General features: G+C 41.9%; 1 protein-coding gene across 14 annotated transcripts in view; it reads left to right on the plus strand.

Moving 5' to 3' along the window:
• Nucleotides 1-17,392, plus strand: part of SH3PXD2A (SH3 and PX domains 2A) — a 249,449-nt gene that overhangs the window by 179,925 nt on the left and 52,132 nt on the right. For 10 of the 14 annotated variants that reach the window (XM_053389297.1, XM_053389300.1, XM_053389299.1 and 7 more), the window contains one exon: nucleotides 2,473-2,604. The exons of 2 other annotated variants lie outside the window; for them this stretch is intronic. In XM_053389297.1, the coding sequence (XP_053245272.1) occupies nucleotides 2,473-2,604 (132 nt within the window). 2 more of the 14 variants (XM_053389308.1, XM_053389309.1) reach the window with 2 other exon arrangements.

Below are 17,392 nucleotides of genomic sequence, written 5' to 3' on the forward strand. Positions count from 1 at the left end.
TCTTTTTCCTCTTTTTCTGTAGAATTGTGGATTGTGATAGCTGGAAAGGGTTTTCTAATTGTAACCTCTTCCCAGTCGTAAAATAAATATTGCTTAAGATGCTGTGATAGATACATCTTTGCAGACTTGGTCTTTAAATATGTACCATATTGAAGGTGGGCAACTAACTTTACCCTTATTTGAGTTTAATATACTCCATACTATGCTACAGATTATACTTTACAATGCAATGCCTTTATTAGACCAGTCAAAATGTTGCAAAAGAACAAGTTTGAGAGAGGAACTTGACTGTCTCTGTCTCAATGCTATTCTCTATTTTGTTTAACAAAGTATTCTCTATTCTACAGCTATTCTCTATTTTGTTTAACAAAGTAAAAGTGTCTGATTAACATGCATAGCTTCCCATATTAGTCAGTCAGTCAGCAGTTCGTTGTCCAGCCCAAGCTGACCAGATCTTGGGCTGGAGGTAAGAATTCTCTTTCTTCACTTATGGATGTATGCCATAAATTACAGGTCTCTAGGGAACTTACTTGCACCAAGCTGCCCCTAACTAAATTCTTTATCCAATATTTATATTTGTTTCTCTCTTTATCCCAGTTTTTGGCATGCAAGGAGCACCCAAGCAGCTAAAAACCACCACCAGAACTTTAAAAATTTGCAAAATATATAATGCATTAACCACAGCTTCTCTCCCTCCTTATATGGTTTATTATCTTTTAAACTGGATGAGGACTGGATAGACCTTTAAATGGAGGTCTGTCCTCTGTGACCACCCTAACTGCTAGTTATGTGTTGGTTTTCCAGATGTAACTTCCTAGTAAACATGCATAGGTTTCCACTGTTAGTCAGTGATATCCTTGCAAGGAGTAAGGAGGATTTTGACATCTATTGTCCGGTAAAGTGACTGGACCACTGATAAGGAGGTGTGTTGTGAGCCCAGGTGGGGATATTCAAGAAGCATGCCATCCTGTGCTTGGAGGTAATGCCCCTTTTGATGCACACATCAAACTGAATGCAGTCTTGTAAACGTCTCTCATGAAGCTTAATGATTGCTAGCTCATTTGAGAATAAGTTTTGGCTTCCTTCAGGGTTTTCTTTTGTTCATGACTGGTTGTGTGTGTGTGTGTGTGTGTGTGTGTGTGTAAGGAGTCCTGGGTGGGGGGAAGAGCCCTGGCTTAAAAAATGCTTTTGTAGCACATATTTCTTCTTGCAGGCGCCGAGGAGTAATGTACAGGGGCAGATTTTCCTGTGGGTGTTTAGAAGTGGGCGGGGAAGGGCCTTGTTTATCTTCTGAGTGACTTATGAGTGAAGGGGCAGGCATGCTTCTGCAGCAGCTTGTTGCTATAAGGCAGGAAGGGTGAGCCTTCGTCCCTGGTGGCAGAACACACTTTTTTTTTGTTCCTTTGCTTTTTTTAAAAAAAACCCACACACACCCATACGATTATGACTGAGAAAATGAACCAGAAAATATGGATGGGGTGGGTGAGATGGGAAGACTTTCACAAGAGGAAAGAAATAGGCCTGGGCATCGCTCAGCTGGGTGGCTGGGGAGTGGAGGCAGGGAGAAAGAATCCAATGTAAGCATTTTGTGTTGGTTTAGAGAACTTTGAAGAATGACTCTTACTATGCGAAGTGTTGTGGGTTTTTTTTACAGCTGCACAAAAAAAAAAGATGACTCTGTATGTACATCTCAGTTTAACAGGGGGACACACTGGGGGGAGTTTTATTTGGAAAGAGCTTGAGCAGCGGAGCAGAGGGGAACTGTGTAAGCAGGAATCTGGTGCTGTAATTCTTCTTCTTCTTCTGTTTCAAGTAAACAGTCCTTTGCGCCCTCCCCTCTTCCCTTCCTCCACCCCCACCTCCCTTATTCAACACGGCTCATGTGTTTTCTATTTAAGGACTGCAGCGCGAGGCAAATATGATTGGCGTCCACAGCCCCCCTTTTGACTCTTAGCTTGAGCCTGTGAGAGCGAGGCAGGAGCTCAGCCTATGACGGGGAGAAGTTGTGGACTTGGGTGTTTTTCTGCCCTCCCATTTAGCGAGGCAGCCCTGGATTTCTCTCCCCCCCACTTTTTTTTATGCTGGTTGTGACCGAGATGGATTTTTCTCTCTGAATGGGAACAAGGATGGTGTGGCAACCATGTTGGAAAGAGGTTTATTTTCAAACTCCATCCTGCAGCTTGCTATCTAACAATATGCTGTTGTGTTAAACTCTTGGGTGGTTTTTTTCCCCCCTCCCCCTTCTCCCCTCTTCAACCAGTCTCCAATGTTCTTCTGTACTACTCAGCTGTGGGCCAGAGGAAACTTCTTCTATATGGCCAGCCATTTGGGGATATGCTGCGAGCCAAGGTTGTATTCTGATTGGCTTGGCATTGGTGACAAATCAGCCTATCATGAGTCGGATGGACAGAGGTCGCTCTCGAGGAGCCATGGCTGGAAGCTGGCTCACAGCTTGCTTTTTCCCTTCCCCAGGTGCTGACGCTAGTTCTGAACCTATGATCCTGGACCAGTATGTGGTGGTGTCTAACTATGAGAAACAGGAAAACTCGGAGATCAGCTTGCAAGCTGGAGAGGTGGTGGATGTAATAGAGAAGAATGAAAGTGGTAAGACATACTCTGAAAGAAATATATATGTACTTTTCTCCATTCCCCCTCCAGCCCTTCATGTATCTTATGTATTGCATCTGGTAGAGTGCCTGACTCGAGGTGGGATTTCTCTCTTCTCTCCCCCTGCCCCCACCAGTTGGTTTGGGCTTGGGGCCAAAATATTGCCTTTTGCTGTAAGAATGTCTTCCAAGCCTGTACATTAATTACCCAATATACATTAATGGAAAGTCTTGGGTTGTGGAGGAGGGGGATGTACACAGCATATGCTATGTATTTCCTAAGAATGATACCGTTTCTCTGCTGGAAAAGATCTCAGTATTTCCATTACTTGCCACTATTTTTGAAGGATTTATTGGATGGACTATTTAAAAATATTCCTCTGGGGATGAAAACCTGGCATGGCAGTTCAACCTTTCACCCAATCACAAAGGATTGAGAAGTGGTGGGATCTTTATAGATTATATGGCAGTGACAGGTTTAAACTGCTTTTAAAAGTGTTTGTGTGGGTAACATTTGCTTTTAACTGATATAATTCATTTTCAAATAAGTATTATCGTTGCTCAGTGAAGTAATTCATTCTGAGTGTTTTAGTGGCTAACAGCAATCTGTCTTCTATGTTGTAATGAGATGTATCTAGTTTAGACCATGAACATTGCAATTTGAACTGAAACCTTCTAGCAAGAGACCACTTAGATTTTAAAATACACACTTCTAGTCTCCAATTAATAAAATGTATTAATCCAAGACTGTATATGTAATAGATAGAAAGTATTGGTGTTCATGTGTGACCTTTTGGAAGCCAAAGACTGGGTTCCTTTTTAAGGGAGAAAAGCATCAAAGTTCTTCGGGCAATTCCTAGATTTTGTTTCTCTACATAGCAGTTTTAAACTATCAGACAAAACAAAAATGCCCAAAGACTTGAATACATGTTACCTGGCAGTTTAGAGTTAACCTTCAGTCAAGTTTCTGTCTCTTCATCCACCTTCACACTAGCCATTCTTTCTGACCTCCCCCTGACTTTACCCACCTGACTTTACTCCACCGCTGGCATTTCCCCTTGTTGGAGGACAAAGCTGTGCCTTCCAGGCAGCCTTCCCTGTGGCCCCTAAGCTAACAGGCTGCTCTTGGGTGTGGTAGATGATGTTGTCCCTTCACCACTGTTGCAGTAAGATTCAGTGGTCAGTGTGGCCAGCTTCTCCACGTGAACTGGGTGTGTGTGCTCTTGTCATTTGCCACACACAATAAAATACCTTGGGGTCAGCTCTGAGAAAGGTTGAAAGCTTATTGGGCAACTAGATCTAGGGCTTAAGCAGTGTGGTAGGTTGAGACACTCTGGCCAAGGGTTTAAAACATAGTTTCCATTATCTTCTACAGAAGACTATAGTCCCAGTACTGTGGTAAAGGTGGGAGTGTAGCTCTACAGCATTCCCCCCCCCCAACCCAGTGCAGGAGCAATGACTTAATCTACTGGAGTTCCAGGGTGGTTGATGGTCTGTCCTTGCTCAGACAAGTGAATGGGGAAATAACAGAATAAGGGAAATAATCAAGCAGAGGCTAGATGCTGTGTTTTTCTTTGATGAGGTTCCTGCTTCATGCTAGTAGTTTAAATGGTAACACTCAGTGCTTTTTCCCCTAAAAAAATGTTTAGGAGTACTCTCATTTTCCTACTCATATTGAAATACTGCCCCTTAATGAGGCCAAACTTAGATTCACAAAATGTTTAGGGGTATGCGTACCCCTGCGTACCCCCCAGAGTAAAAAGCCACTATCCATAACATAACTGATGCATATGGCTATGTTCAAAACGTACAGGAGGCAGAGTGAGGCAACCACCTCAGGTGGTGGATGCTTGGGGAGTGGGGGCAACAACAAGATGTTGGAGGAGACAAAAACTGTGGGTAATGTACAGCTTGCCCTATTACCTGCCCCCCCCCCGGGCTAGCTAGCCTGCTACACTTGGATTCAGTGGAGGATGTTGTCCCATGACCACTGTTGAAGTAAGATTCAGCTAAGGTCGCATTACACTACTCCTGGAAACTGTAGTTTGTCAAGGGTGTTGAGAATTGTAGCTCTGTAAGGAGCAAACTGGTTCCCAGGATTCTTTGCTGGAAGCGGTGTGCTTTAGATGTGCTTTAAATGTGTGGTGTGGATGTGACATTCTGCTCAGTTTCCGCACATGGAGCAGAGAGAGGGTGCTATCTTTTCCGTTTGCCTCAGGAAGCACAATGTCTTAGTTTGCCCCTGCTAGGAAGCTGCATAGCAGAAGGCACAGAAGTAGTGATGTGGTTTTTGAAATTTGAAATGGAAAATTTTGAAAAGTTCTGTATGCAAATATGGGTAATTTGCACAGGACAATTTTCCTTGGAAATTTTTTAGTTTTGGGAAATCTCCTGGTGTCCTAGAGAGAGATCAGTTTTAGCACGTTTATCTTACTTGTGTTAGTAACCAAGCTAAAACCTTCAGAATTGCCAAGGTAGCTTGATACTATGTTTAAAATGGGCCTGCATTTATTGTTATTAATGAAGTTACAAAACGTTTTTTTTTCTGCAAAAAAACTAAACAAAACTAGAAGAATTTCTGCTGTGAAACATTTTCCACCCCCACCATAGCAGAGTAGTGAAAGTGAGAGAAGGCTGGACCAATTACAAATGCACATGTGTGAAATGAAGGGAATATTAGGGAAGAGGTATGGGGGGGTGGGCACACAATGCTTTAAAATTAAACACTTGCTTTGAGGGACAGAATGATAAAGGAGGACAAAAATGGAAGGAGAAAGATGGGGGGAAGCCTGGTTATGGCAGCATCTGAAGGAGAAATCTTCCCAGTGTAGTGAGGGGAACCCTTAAAAGAATGACCATCTGGCAGCCAACTGGGCAATTCCAGAGAGCTTCTCCATGCCTTTATGGAGGGACTGTCTGACTCCCACTATTCCTCTGGTCTTGGCTATTGTTTCACATATAACAAACACTAAGGATCCAGAATGTCCAAGTAATGGAAGAAGAGTCAGACTCCAGGCAAATAAGGGAATTTGCTCTGGCACTTCCTTAGAATGTAAAGTCTGTCTTTCAGGTTGTTTCTCTGCAGTGAAACTGCCAACCATTTGTCACATGATTCACACACACATCCCCAATGGTCCTAAGTGGAAACTCTAGTCAAGATGCCACCTTTGTGTTAAATTCTGTTGTTTGTCTTTTTGTTGTGATCTATCATTTTATGGTGCAGCATATTTTTCTTTTTCTTTTTTCTTTTTCTGCCTCTTTCTGCTGAGTAGCAGATAGCTACTGCACAGGCAGATGTGGATGAGTTTCTTGTGGCCATTGCATTGTTTCCACAGGCATGTAAAAGATATTTATTTTAAATATTATTCCTCAAGGCTGCAGAGGACTTGTACCTAAAGTCATCTTACCTTAAAAGTAAGGGAAAGAATGCATTCTTTCCACTCAAGGCAGTTAATGCATCATACTCCACATTTTAAGATATATAGAAATATACTCTCTGGATATGACCTTTCAGAAGGTTTGCTTTTTGTGTGTGTTTTCTGGTGCAGTGTTTTTGCTAAAGAAAGAAGCAAGCGGCAAGGTGGATGAGTTTTGGAGGTTGCCCACTGATGTTGCGCAGTTTGGAGAGAGAGAGAGACTTGCCTCAAGGCCAAATCCATATTGGTGCATTAAGTTTTTTGAATGGCTCTGGCAGGTTTCACTTTTCAGCCTAATATGAAGCCAGAATGTTGGTCTAACTAATCTTATACTAGGCAAACTAATATAACAAAGCTTAGGGGACACATGATTATCATCTTGGAGATGATTGAGTGAACTTTGGTATCTTAAAGGGTCAGTCTAGGCAAGGCAAAGCCCTGCCAGAATGAATACTGAACGAGTGTGAATGTGTTAAGACTAAGCAGAACCCTGGCTGCATTTGCCCTGTAGCAGTTGATTAATAGGTCTGTAGACTTTACCCATATCAGAAGATGACTCTTAACTTGACCAACCGCTCAGTCACAGAAACAACTCTCATGCTGTAGGCTTCTGTAACCTTTCTGGAACTTTCATTTCTTCAATAGGGAACATCTCATTCCCATAAACTAACTGTTGAGTTAGAATATGCCCCTAGAAGCAATCAAGAGAATTCTGTGGCGCAGATTCCCCCCCCCCTTCTGTCACTGTTTTTGACATGCACTGGGTCTTAGACTGCAACACTAAACAGATCTACTCGAAAGAAAGCTGTGTTTCATTCAATGAGGCTTACTGCCATCTAAGTTTGGCAAGGATCACTGCCTTACTAAATTTTGTTCCATTTGTCCTATCCACTTGTGTTGGAGGGGTACTTGACAATAATGGCTACAAAACATTTAGACTCCAGGAGTTAAGATGAGTACGGGCATGCTCTTCCTACAGCAGCCTTGCTTCCGGAAGTAAGTGTTGGCTACTGGGTCTGTTATGTGCTCCTCCTCCAACTTACCTGGTTGAGACAGTCTAGAGATGTGATATATCAGTAGTCTTCAGTGGTCTTGTGTGAGCCTTGCTGACTTTTCCAGTTTGTTGCACAAGTCTTGTATACAGTTAAAACACTGTTGGTTAGTATATAAACAATTTGAGCTAACTTCTTGAGTAAGGGATTCAGACCACCCCAGTTCATTTTGGAAGGGTTTTCCTGTTTTGGTTGGTTATTGCCTGGCAGCAGGGAGTGCCATTATAGGATAAAGCAATACGTTTAATTGCAGCTGGAAGTGAAATGATTGGTACTAGTCGCTAGGTAACTGAGTTTTCATCACACCTCATTCCTTCTGAGATCAGATTGGAGAGGTTACAGTTGATCTGCGTGGAAAGTTGCCTTGTACTGTGCCAGAGGATTAGTTTTTAAAAGTAGTGAATGAGAAGTAAAATGAATCTTTATATGCCCATTGGGTATGGCCGTGTAAAGTTAACTCTTCCCTTTCTCTCTCTCCTTGTCACTTTAACCTCCTGTCACACTCTCTCTTCTCTATCAGCTGGAAGGCTGGGAGGACGCTAGATGGGAAGAGATCTGCTCTAGTTGTGCCTTAGGCTATAACACAGTGGCTGGAAAGCTGATATATTTCAGATGATCAAGCTTCAGCGAACAGTTAATTCTGTTGACATTCCTTTGCGCCAAGAAAGTAGAAAAGGGATTGTGAGGTGTTTAAATATCTGATGGGTTATGTGGGGCAGCTGTCTGGCTGTCCCAGGGCTGCCTTGTCCCAGAGGAAGAAATGCTATCTGGCTACCAGGAAAGTGCTTTGATTTGAGACTTTCTTAACAAAAAATATGAAACTGCTTTTTATATCACTGCTCCAGGATGCTAGCTTTGCCTTTCCCCCCCTGTCCTCTTTTAAGAGACAAATTTCCTTGTCTGCCTGCCTTTGCTGGCTTGGCACTGGCATGGAGTTATTGAACAAGGACAAGTAATTGATGGAAAATATTATATTTATGACGACAGAGGTATTAATGCTGGAGGTGTCATTGTACAGTTCTTTGCCCCTCACAAACTTTAAACCAAATTTGAGACGATTTGGTGTGCTGACTTCAGCCTTGTCCAACAAAGGCAGGTGAACTTGGAAAGGTGGGAGCATAAATAAATTTCGAGAATCCTTCACTTTCCCTAAGTGTGCTTGTCATAAGGACTGGATTTTTATAAACTAAGGCACTTGCAATCTGTTGGTATTTTCAGGTGGTATTCAACCACATGATGGGAAATTCAGGTTACACAATTATAGTTGGTGCTCCTTCACAAGAAGCCTGCTTCCCCACCCACCTCAAATGTAATAAGGAAAATGATGGGGAAATATACTGGAAGTGTGAGATAACAACTGCTTGATGCACATTGTATAAGTTCCCCACAAACTATTCTAATCAATGCTTGATAAGCAGCTAATATTGTTCAACCTCCATGAAAATTTTGTCCAAACAAAGTGAATTCTCAATGTACAGGTTGCCTAGAAGCAACCCTATTGTGAGCAGTGCAAATGGTATACGCCAAGACAATTTAGGTCTCATAAGGGCTGTGTGTTGAATTGTTGGCAGAAGCTAGGACAGAGTAATGGGAGCTCACCCCGTTACACAGATTCGAACCGCCGACCTTCTGATTGGCAAGCCCAAGAAGCTCAGTAGTTTAGACCACAGCACCACCCATGTCCTGCCAACTTAGCAGTTCGAAAGCATACCAGTGCAAGTAGATATATCGCTGTGGTGGGAAGAGTAAACTGCGTTTCCATGCGCTCTGGCATTCGTCATGGTGCTCCATGCAGCAGAAGTGGTTCAGTCATGCTGGCCACAGGACCCGAAAAGCTGTCTATGGACAAACACCGGCTCCCTAGCCTGAAGCGAGATGAGTGCCGCATCCCATAGTCATCTTTAACTAGACTTAACCATCCAGGGGTCCTTTACCTTATGTTGAATTGTACAGTCATGGCCTTGAGTGTAACCCCCATGGAAATGGTTCCAACACACTTAACTTTTTGCTATCAGGTTTCTCTGGGTTTAAAATGCAGGCTTGTGGTCCCCAGCAGAGCTCCATTTTCATGCTTGGTAGCATGCACCACTCCAAACAACTTTACTCTCGTGACTTCTCCAAAGGGAGCAGCCTCATTAGATGTTCTTGCATTATGTTCAACTCGAATCCTAATCACATGCAGCACAGATGGCAATGTCATGCCAAAATTACTCAAGATGGACATGCATATTTGACTGTGTCATGCAATGGTCTTGTGATGTTTCAATTTTTACTGGAACTCAGAAGAACGTGGAAGGATGTTAGAACATATTTTAAACATACAAACACACAGGAGAAAGACTTGGCTGCAGACCAGAGCTCCCCAGTGCCACCCACAGAGTAGAGAATTTGTTTTTGTCTTTGGTTATTTTAGTAATGAAAATTATCTTGGATGAGTGTTTGTGAAAGTTACTAAGAATTATAGGAAAGGGACTCCTTTATCCAAAAAGCAGATATTTAGGAGCTAGGAGTAAACATTGGGTCATTCCAGTCATAATAGGTTATAGCTTATTTTTATGAGGAAATGATGCATAAAGTATAGGGCACTTTAGTTATTCTAAAGAGCAGGGATGGGGAACTACTGCTTCCATCGGCCTCAGTCATCATAGCCAGTGGTCAGGGATGATGGTAGTTACAGCCAGACAATTTTCCCACCTCTGCTACACTTCCTGAAGAGTGTCCATCCACTGTTCTTTTGTAAATACATCCAATACTTTCCTGCCTGAAGCTGGATCAAATGAAAGCCCTATTTTGAACGTGGAAACAATGTTACTTGGCTACATGTTATATCAGTACCAGATCTGCTGAACATAGCACACCTGCCACATACTTTGGCCTAACAGGTTGTCAAACCATGTCTGTGTCTGCAGTCCTGGACAGATAGAAATACAAGCTTAGGTCTCTGGTGGGCTGCATTTTGCTTGGTCAGTCACAAGTGGTACTTGCCTGTTCTGCACAAATAGTTGCTCCCAGCTAGCCAAGATATGACATTCAGATCAATAAGGCTATGTTGCATGCCTAGTGCCCAAGTGGTGAATACATTTGATAATGTTGTTTTGGAAGCAGTTGATATTTTCACTTCTCATTTGGGGTGACTTTTGTTGATGAAGAGAAGCATGGGTGGCAAAAGCATGGGTGATCTGTGCTTCATATTTCTCCATAATGTCCAAAGTGGAACTCTTTCCTTCCTCATTGGTGATCTGTGTATGCACTTCATGTGCAACTTTGTTTTTAGTTTTTGATACAAGAGTGCTCTTCTGGCATTGCTGAGCCACCCAAGCCAGGAAGTGAAGTGGAGATAGTGGCCTCTAGGGCCATATAACCTATTGATAGTTGATGTGAAATCCAGGTGATGGAAGGAGATGTAACGCATGGTGGAGATTACAGGATAAGCTCTTTTGTGTTTTTGGTTAGCAAGTTTGAGATCCCTGGTTTTTGGTTATTCACCAAAAAGTTTGTTCCTAAAACTTTGTGCTTCATGGGGGCAAGACCTACCGGAGATGAGTTTCTGTGCTCATTAGGCCTGACATTACTGTGCAGAACGTGTTTTTGCTAATAAAGACTTAACTCCAACTTGCATGGTGTGATTTACTGCTCACTTTCTCCTGACAGCTTGATATTTTATATGAGTGGATGGTTTATAAATATTTTTTATAAATCAATCAGTAAAATACATATTGCATGCAGAAGCTCCCAGCCCCTATCCCCAGCATTTTTAGGTAGGATTCTGAAGAAAGACTTCTATCAGAAAACCTGACAACCGCTAATCTGTGTATAGACAGTACTGAACTAGATCACTAAATGTTTTGAGCCTGTGGGCACATTTGGATTTTTGAGTGATTACTGCAGGCACCCGCTTCTTGTTGCTTATTTCCTCTCCATCCTCTAAGTCATTTTCTGTCTCTCTTTTTTGGGGGGAGGGGATGCATTAATTTAGAACCCTCAGAAAATCAATCTTCTTCAATTTGCATGATTTCACACAGGGCCCCCACAAAACCACCATCAAACTGAAGTTTAAAAGGGTAGACTTTGCAGCACCACAAAAACATTGGTCCACTTCGCTTCCCCTGCTCCAGTGTCAATCTAAGCACTGAAAAGCACATAGAACAGAAAGAGGAAGCTGGGAAAGAGCATCACTCTTCTAACTTCCTTAGCTTAGTACATAGTACCTTAGTACATAGGTACTGCCCAGGAAGTGGGGAGGAGGATGTTAACCACCCTTACCATCTCATCACAAAGGGGGCAGCAAGCCAAGAGGGAGAGCTCAGAAAATTCCCAAGTCCATCATTCCTACCATGGGTGCCACACTGTTAATCCCAGATATAATCTATTTGTCTAAGTCTGCCCAAGGCTTATGTTCCCAAACCTCCCATTTCAAGAAACAAACCATTTCACTTGTTAAATTGGGATAGGTAAAGGGAACCAAGAGGGACGCAGGTGGCGCTGTGGGTAAAACCTCAGTGCCTAGGGCTTGCCGATCGCATGGTCGGCGGTTCGAATCCCTGCGGCGAGGTGAGCTCCCGTCTTTCGGTCCCAGCTCCTGCCCACCTAGCAGTTTGAAAGCACTCTTAAGTGCAAGTAGATAAATAGGTACTGCTTTATAGCGGGAAGGTAAACGGCGTTTCCGTGTGCTGCGCTGGTGCTGGCTCGCCAGAGCAGCTTCGTCACGCTGGCCACGTGACCCGGAAGTGTCTCCGGACAGTGCTGGCCCCCGGCCTCTTAAGTGAGAAGGGTGCACAACCCTAGAGTCGGACACTACTGGCCTGTACGGGCAGGGGTATCTTTACCTTTAAAGGGAACCAAAGATGTGGTGTTGCACCTGATCCCTGTTTAAAGAAAAGGCTTATGTAGATGCATTTCAAAGATGACTTTTGTATAAGAAATCTGTTCAGAGAGGCATGAGACCTCCACTATGCAATGTGGCAGCATATAGATATTTCCACATTCTCATCTTCCAGCCCTCGGTTGGAAAAGTTTAACTGGAAACTTCATTACTTAATTTTAATTTCTCCCTTCATTTTCACTTCTGGCTCCTTCCAATTGTCAAGGTTTTTTTGGCTCCTTGTTCTCACTTCTCATGGAGAAATCCACAACTGCTCAGGCTGGCAGCTCAAAAGGGAAAAAATTGTATGCTGGGCCTCTCTCCCCCCACCAGACTCCCTTACACATTTTCCCCTCTGTTTATGGAACTATTGCCAGCTTGGGGACCTTGAAACCTCCCCAGGAAAAATCTGCTTTCTATATTAAAACACTCTAATGTTATAATGATTGGGTTTATATATCCGCCAAATAGGTCACCAGCTCAGCAGTTTTGTTGAGAGAGCAAGACCCGGAAAGATCTAAGGGATATTACAAAGGATTCCCATTCCCTTTGGTAATTACCTTGTGGATTAGATTTCTAGAGTTACAGCATCTGAAAAACTATTGTCTCACAACAAATGTAACTGATCTGTAGAAAACACAACCTGAAGAAAGAGACAATGAGCTTTCGTAAATGAGGAAAACCTTTAATAATAATAATAATAATAATAATAATAATAATAAATAATAATAATAGTAATAAACTATTGTTTTGATGGGCTCTAGTTACATCATAAAGCTTTTTTGCAAGGGGGTGTGTTCCCCTTTTCCCCTTCAAGTAAAGTTTTTTTAAACCTTAAGATTTTCCTCACTGATTTAAAAGACATGTCAGCTGATTTCCAACCCTTTCTTCTGTTTAATCAGGGGAAATGATTAATGACTTATCTGCATGCTTGTTTTGACAAATTGGTCTGCAAATATCAAATAAAAGACGGATGGTGCATTTTTATGTCAGACGAGGACAAGATTAATAAAGCGTGCTGTGTTGGTTTTATTTTCCCCTGGGCTGCACAGCAAATAAGCAGTTTCAATAATGCATTGGCAGTCAAAGAACCTGCAATCATTAGCAGACTGGTTTCAATTGCAACCAGAAATATGTGTCCTTTCTCTCCAGTACTTTTCTCTCTTTCTTGGTTTATATGGTAGGTTTTTGTCTTCCCAGCAACACAATTACTTAGTTCTTTTTGACATAAACACATGCTTGTTAAACAGCCACAGCTTATTAACTTCATAGCTGGGGTGGGGTGGTCAGTAAAGAAATCTTCCTTGGACTTCTCTTCCTCTTCCCCTCCCACTTCAGGGAATACTACTTCTATTAAATTAGTGCACAGATGGTTAATATCACTCACAGACAGACAAACCAGCATGGCTGATGCATCACTCTGCTCCACTCTTAGCGTACCTCCCAAATTTCTTATGCAGCAAAAGGCAGGGTGAACATTAGGGAGGACAAGGAATCCAGGAAAGCCCTCTGCTTATGTCTAATGTCCTGCTCCCTCAGTGTTTCTTATCTTCTTCTGGTATCACAAGTTGCAACAGAACATAGAAGATGGACTTAACAGTAGAGTGAACAAAGTGGGTAAAGTTTTATTATGGTTTGCAGAGTTTATAAGATGAGCCCAAACTGATTTGTCAAGTCAGTCATGTTAAGAGTTCATCTCTGGAACATCTGCATGAAAAGCAAAGCCTCTCTGCCTTCCCTTCTCTTTACAGAGTATAGTCCACTTGTTTGAACAGCTGTCCGTTCCACATGGTTTAAAGATAAAGGAGAGAAAGGAAGTTAGCACCTGGGATCAGACTGAACAGGCACAAGAGTAACCTATTGCAGGGCTTGTCCACACTTCCGCTTGTCCCATGCTTTCTATGCACAGGTCTGAGTGGGTTTTCATTTGTCCTGCTGCTTTCACTGTGAAAACTCGCTGTTTATCACTAAATCAGAACAAATGTCAATCTGCAGAAAAAATGATTGACGTTTGTTTCGATACATTGGTAAACAGTGGGTTTTCCTGGGGGAAAGTGGCAGGCCGAATGTTGGCGAGCACATAGTCTTCCTCATTACAGTGTAATGAATTATATTTCTAATTATGATACAGTAATTCTTAATTTTCACCTATGCACTATAAATGTAAATTTGCTTGTGCAAATTTAGCGCAAAGTGATTTCCTCTTTTTGTAGTGCATTTTCTCTTTGGGGGCAATGCAGAAGTGACCACCCTACCCTCAGCACTGAGAAGTTGCAGCCTCTTCCCACACTTGGAGTTAGCCGATGAAGGTTTATTCAGGGCTAAGAGCAGGGTGGTGCATTTTGAACCTCAGTGTTCTCATCTTAGGAATGAAGCACTTCTAGTATGTGCTTGTATGGATGGCCTCAAATTATGCTGTAAATGCAATAAATGCTTTCTCTCTTTAGTCTTATTGTCATGGTCTGTTCTGGGCAGCTTTCCATCCTGGCTTTACTTTGTAAAATGGCAAAGACTTTATTTTTGCACATGAACACCTGAGGAAGGAGCCACCTAAACAGGCCAGGCCAAGTAGGTGGGAGATCTGGGAGCAAAGTGTTCAAAATCAGGGCAAAACTGGTTCTGCTCGCTCTTCACTGCTGAAATAAGATGGAGTTCACCTTCACCAACTATGCCATTCTCATCTGCCATCTATCTGATCTGCCATGCATCTCTTTTACTGGTTGTTTCTTGAAATATCTATTCTTAAATCCACCTAGACTTGTGCATTTTATTACGTGGCTGGGAACCCTATAAGAACAATTGAAGTCCCCCTTTCCCCCGATCAGCTAAAGGGTTTTTTTTTTTAAAAAAAAAATATCATTGGATCATTTAATTCGGACTCTTTCCTAACTCTTGGCTTCCTTCAGAAATAGCTAGGGCTGTAACCCAAGATTGCAAATTGCATAGATAGGGCTGGAATTTTGCCTTCCTCAGCACTAATGATGTGAAATTGCTGGCTTTTCTGGAGTGGCCATTCCAAAGCTGTGATACTATGTGAAGTCAATGTATAGACTTTTCTTATGTGAAAAGAGTTCTAGAGCCTGCTTGGGTTTGTATAAAGACTTTAGGCTAACAACCGTACTGAAGAAGAGTGAAAACCTAGAGTTGTACAAAATAGCTAACAAACCAACTTCCATAGTCCCAGTGGACTGTTTGGTGTGTGTGGCAGATAGAATAGTAAAAAAAATTATACATTGTGAATGTCTGAAATGTCTAAGAAACAGAGAATGAATTAATTAGCACCATGGATAATAACATCTGGAATTGAAGGATTTTCTTAATTGCTTTAATTTGTAGGGTTGTGTTTTTATAATTATCCTTTCCTATAAAGCAGTGGATCAGAATTAATGGTATATGAGTACCATCCATCCATACCATTAACCTGGTTTTCCTATAGTTCGCCCTTAAGGTGTTTGTTTTGACAATATATGGAAAATGTCCCACAATTATTCTCCTCGGATCCACTTTTTGCAGTAAAATTTGCAGTAAAATTTCTATACATTAAAACAGTTTTGTGTGTGACCAACTTAAAGGTATGATAAATATGCAATGATGGAAACTCGACAGTGTAAAAAGGTAGATTTGCAGAGGTTTGGTTTGATGTTATTACAAGTGCTAATAAAGAAGCACATGGTCTCACATCCCTCTGCTTATCAGTGGATTTGGTTGATTCAATAATACATTATATTAGTATTCTTTAAGATTCATTCCACCCATGGCAGTACTGGGTTTTGTTGTATTCTATGTATAAAAGTGTACTCAGGGTGTTTTTATTGTACCAGCCTGTTGTGCATTTTTATTGTCATTCTTAGCCCAATTAAATATATAAAATTTCTATATAGGTTGAACAGGATAGGAGGCAAGATGCAACCTTCTTAACCCCTTTCGTAGATAGCACAGGATCTGTAAGATATCCTCTGTAATACATTATGCCTTCAGCCAGGTATTATTATACAAACTTTTAATTAGAAAAAGTAGCAATTTTGGCTATATTGGATGAGGCTAATTTCCTCCAAAGTCTTACACAGAAAATAGAATCAAATGCTGCCTTCAAATCCATACACCTCTGATCTATAGTAGACCTACCCTGTCTAAACACAGCTTCTCATTTGACAAAATGGCATCTTCTGCTATCCAGTTCAGTCTGTTTATTGTGCAGGTGCTTTGCCAATTACACACAACAAGCTAATTGGGTAAAAGTTTGCTGAAGCAGCTTTAGTAATAACAGTACTCTGGATGTTACCCCTTTTCCTTTTTCAAGTTTTCATTTCTAAAATTCTTCCACTAGGGGGCATTTCCTTGTGTTTGTGCTGGATCTTTTCATGCAGTGACATTTGAGCTAGGAAAATCTGGTGGAAACTGGAAAGGTTCAGTAGAAAGGTTGGGATTCCATGGCCCATTAAAACATCTTCAGCCGTTGTGGCTCTGGTGCCATGGAAGGAATGCTTGAAGTATCCAACAATCTAAGACTAAGGAGTCAAGAATAACACAGATGCCTAACGGGAAAAGACTCCCAGAAAGTGGAAATTGCTCAGTCCCATGTGTGGTCCCTTTTTTGCTTCTCTCTGCCACCCCCTCTCAAAAAATCCTTGTCCTTCTGAAATACAGTATGAGCTTCATTAAACATAGCTGGGTTATTTTGATGTGCTGCAAATACTCTCCTCTGCATGTTTAGCAGTTTGTGGCAGGGGAGGCGCCAAGAAGATAGGAGGTGCTCTTGGTAGACACCCAGTATTACCCACCCCATGAATCTGGAGAGCATGTTTTAATCTGTATTGCTCTCTTGCTGGTTCATGTTTCTGGTGGAACTATTGTAGAATTAGTGTGGGCTATCAGGCGTGCACAGCTTGACTCTTCGCCTTCTCGAATTTTCCCCATGGGGAGTAGGTCATAGAAAAGTCAGGACTGTTTCTCCCGGTACCCCATTGCTGCTATTCAGAGTTTCCATCTGATGTAGTTTTTAGAAGCTCCTGCTCTGTTGAGAGCCCCTGTGCAGTCAAGTAGAGCACTCTGTGAGCATTAATGCTTGCCACCCATTGCAAAACCCTTTTTCATTTGCTTGTGGGGAAGGTACAATTTTATTCAAGAATGGAACAATATCTGGGAACAGCTGTAAATCTGCAAGCTGTCAGGGGAAAAAATGTATAATGTTGTAGGAAAGAATGGAGGACAAATTCCAAAATTCAACTTGGAAGAGATTAAATTCTCTAGCAAGCTTTTGGCTCTGCTTAATTTGGGCATTCATTTGTATTTCTACTTTAGGGGCTAGATTATTGCCAGGTGGTTGAGAACTGGGGAAAGAAATTGGTGCCAGAAAAGTGTGTTTTAATTGAAATCTTAAATAGAATTCTGGAATTTTGAAAGCCAGTTTTGTGTGTGTGTGTGTGTGTGTGTGTGTGTGTGTGTGTTTACCAGTGT

The sequence above is a fragment of the Podarcis raffonei genome, chromosome 5 (assembly GCF_027172205.1).
Source record: "Podarcis raffonei isolate rPodRaf1 chromosome 5, rPodRaf1.pri, whole genome shotgun sequence".
Lineage (NCBI taxonomy): Eukaryota > Metazoa > Chordata > Lepidosauria > Squamata > Lacertidae > Podarcis > Podarcis raffonei.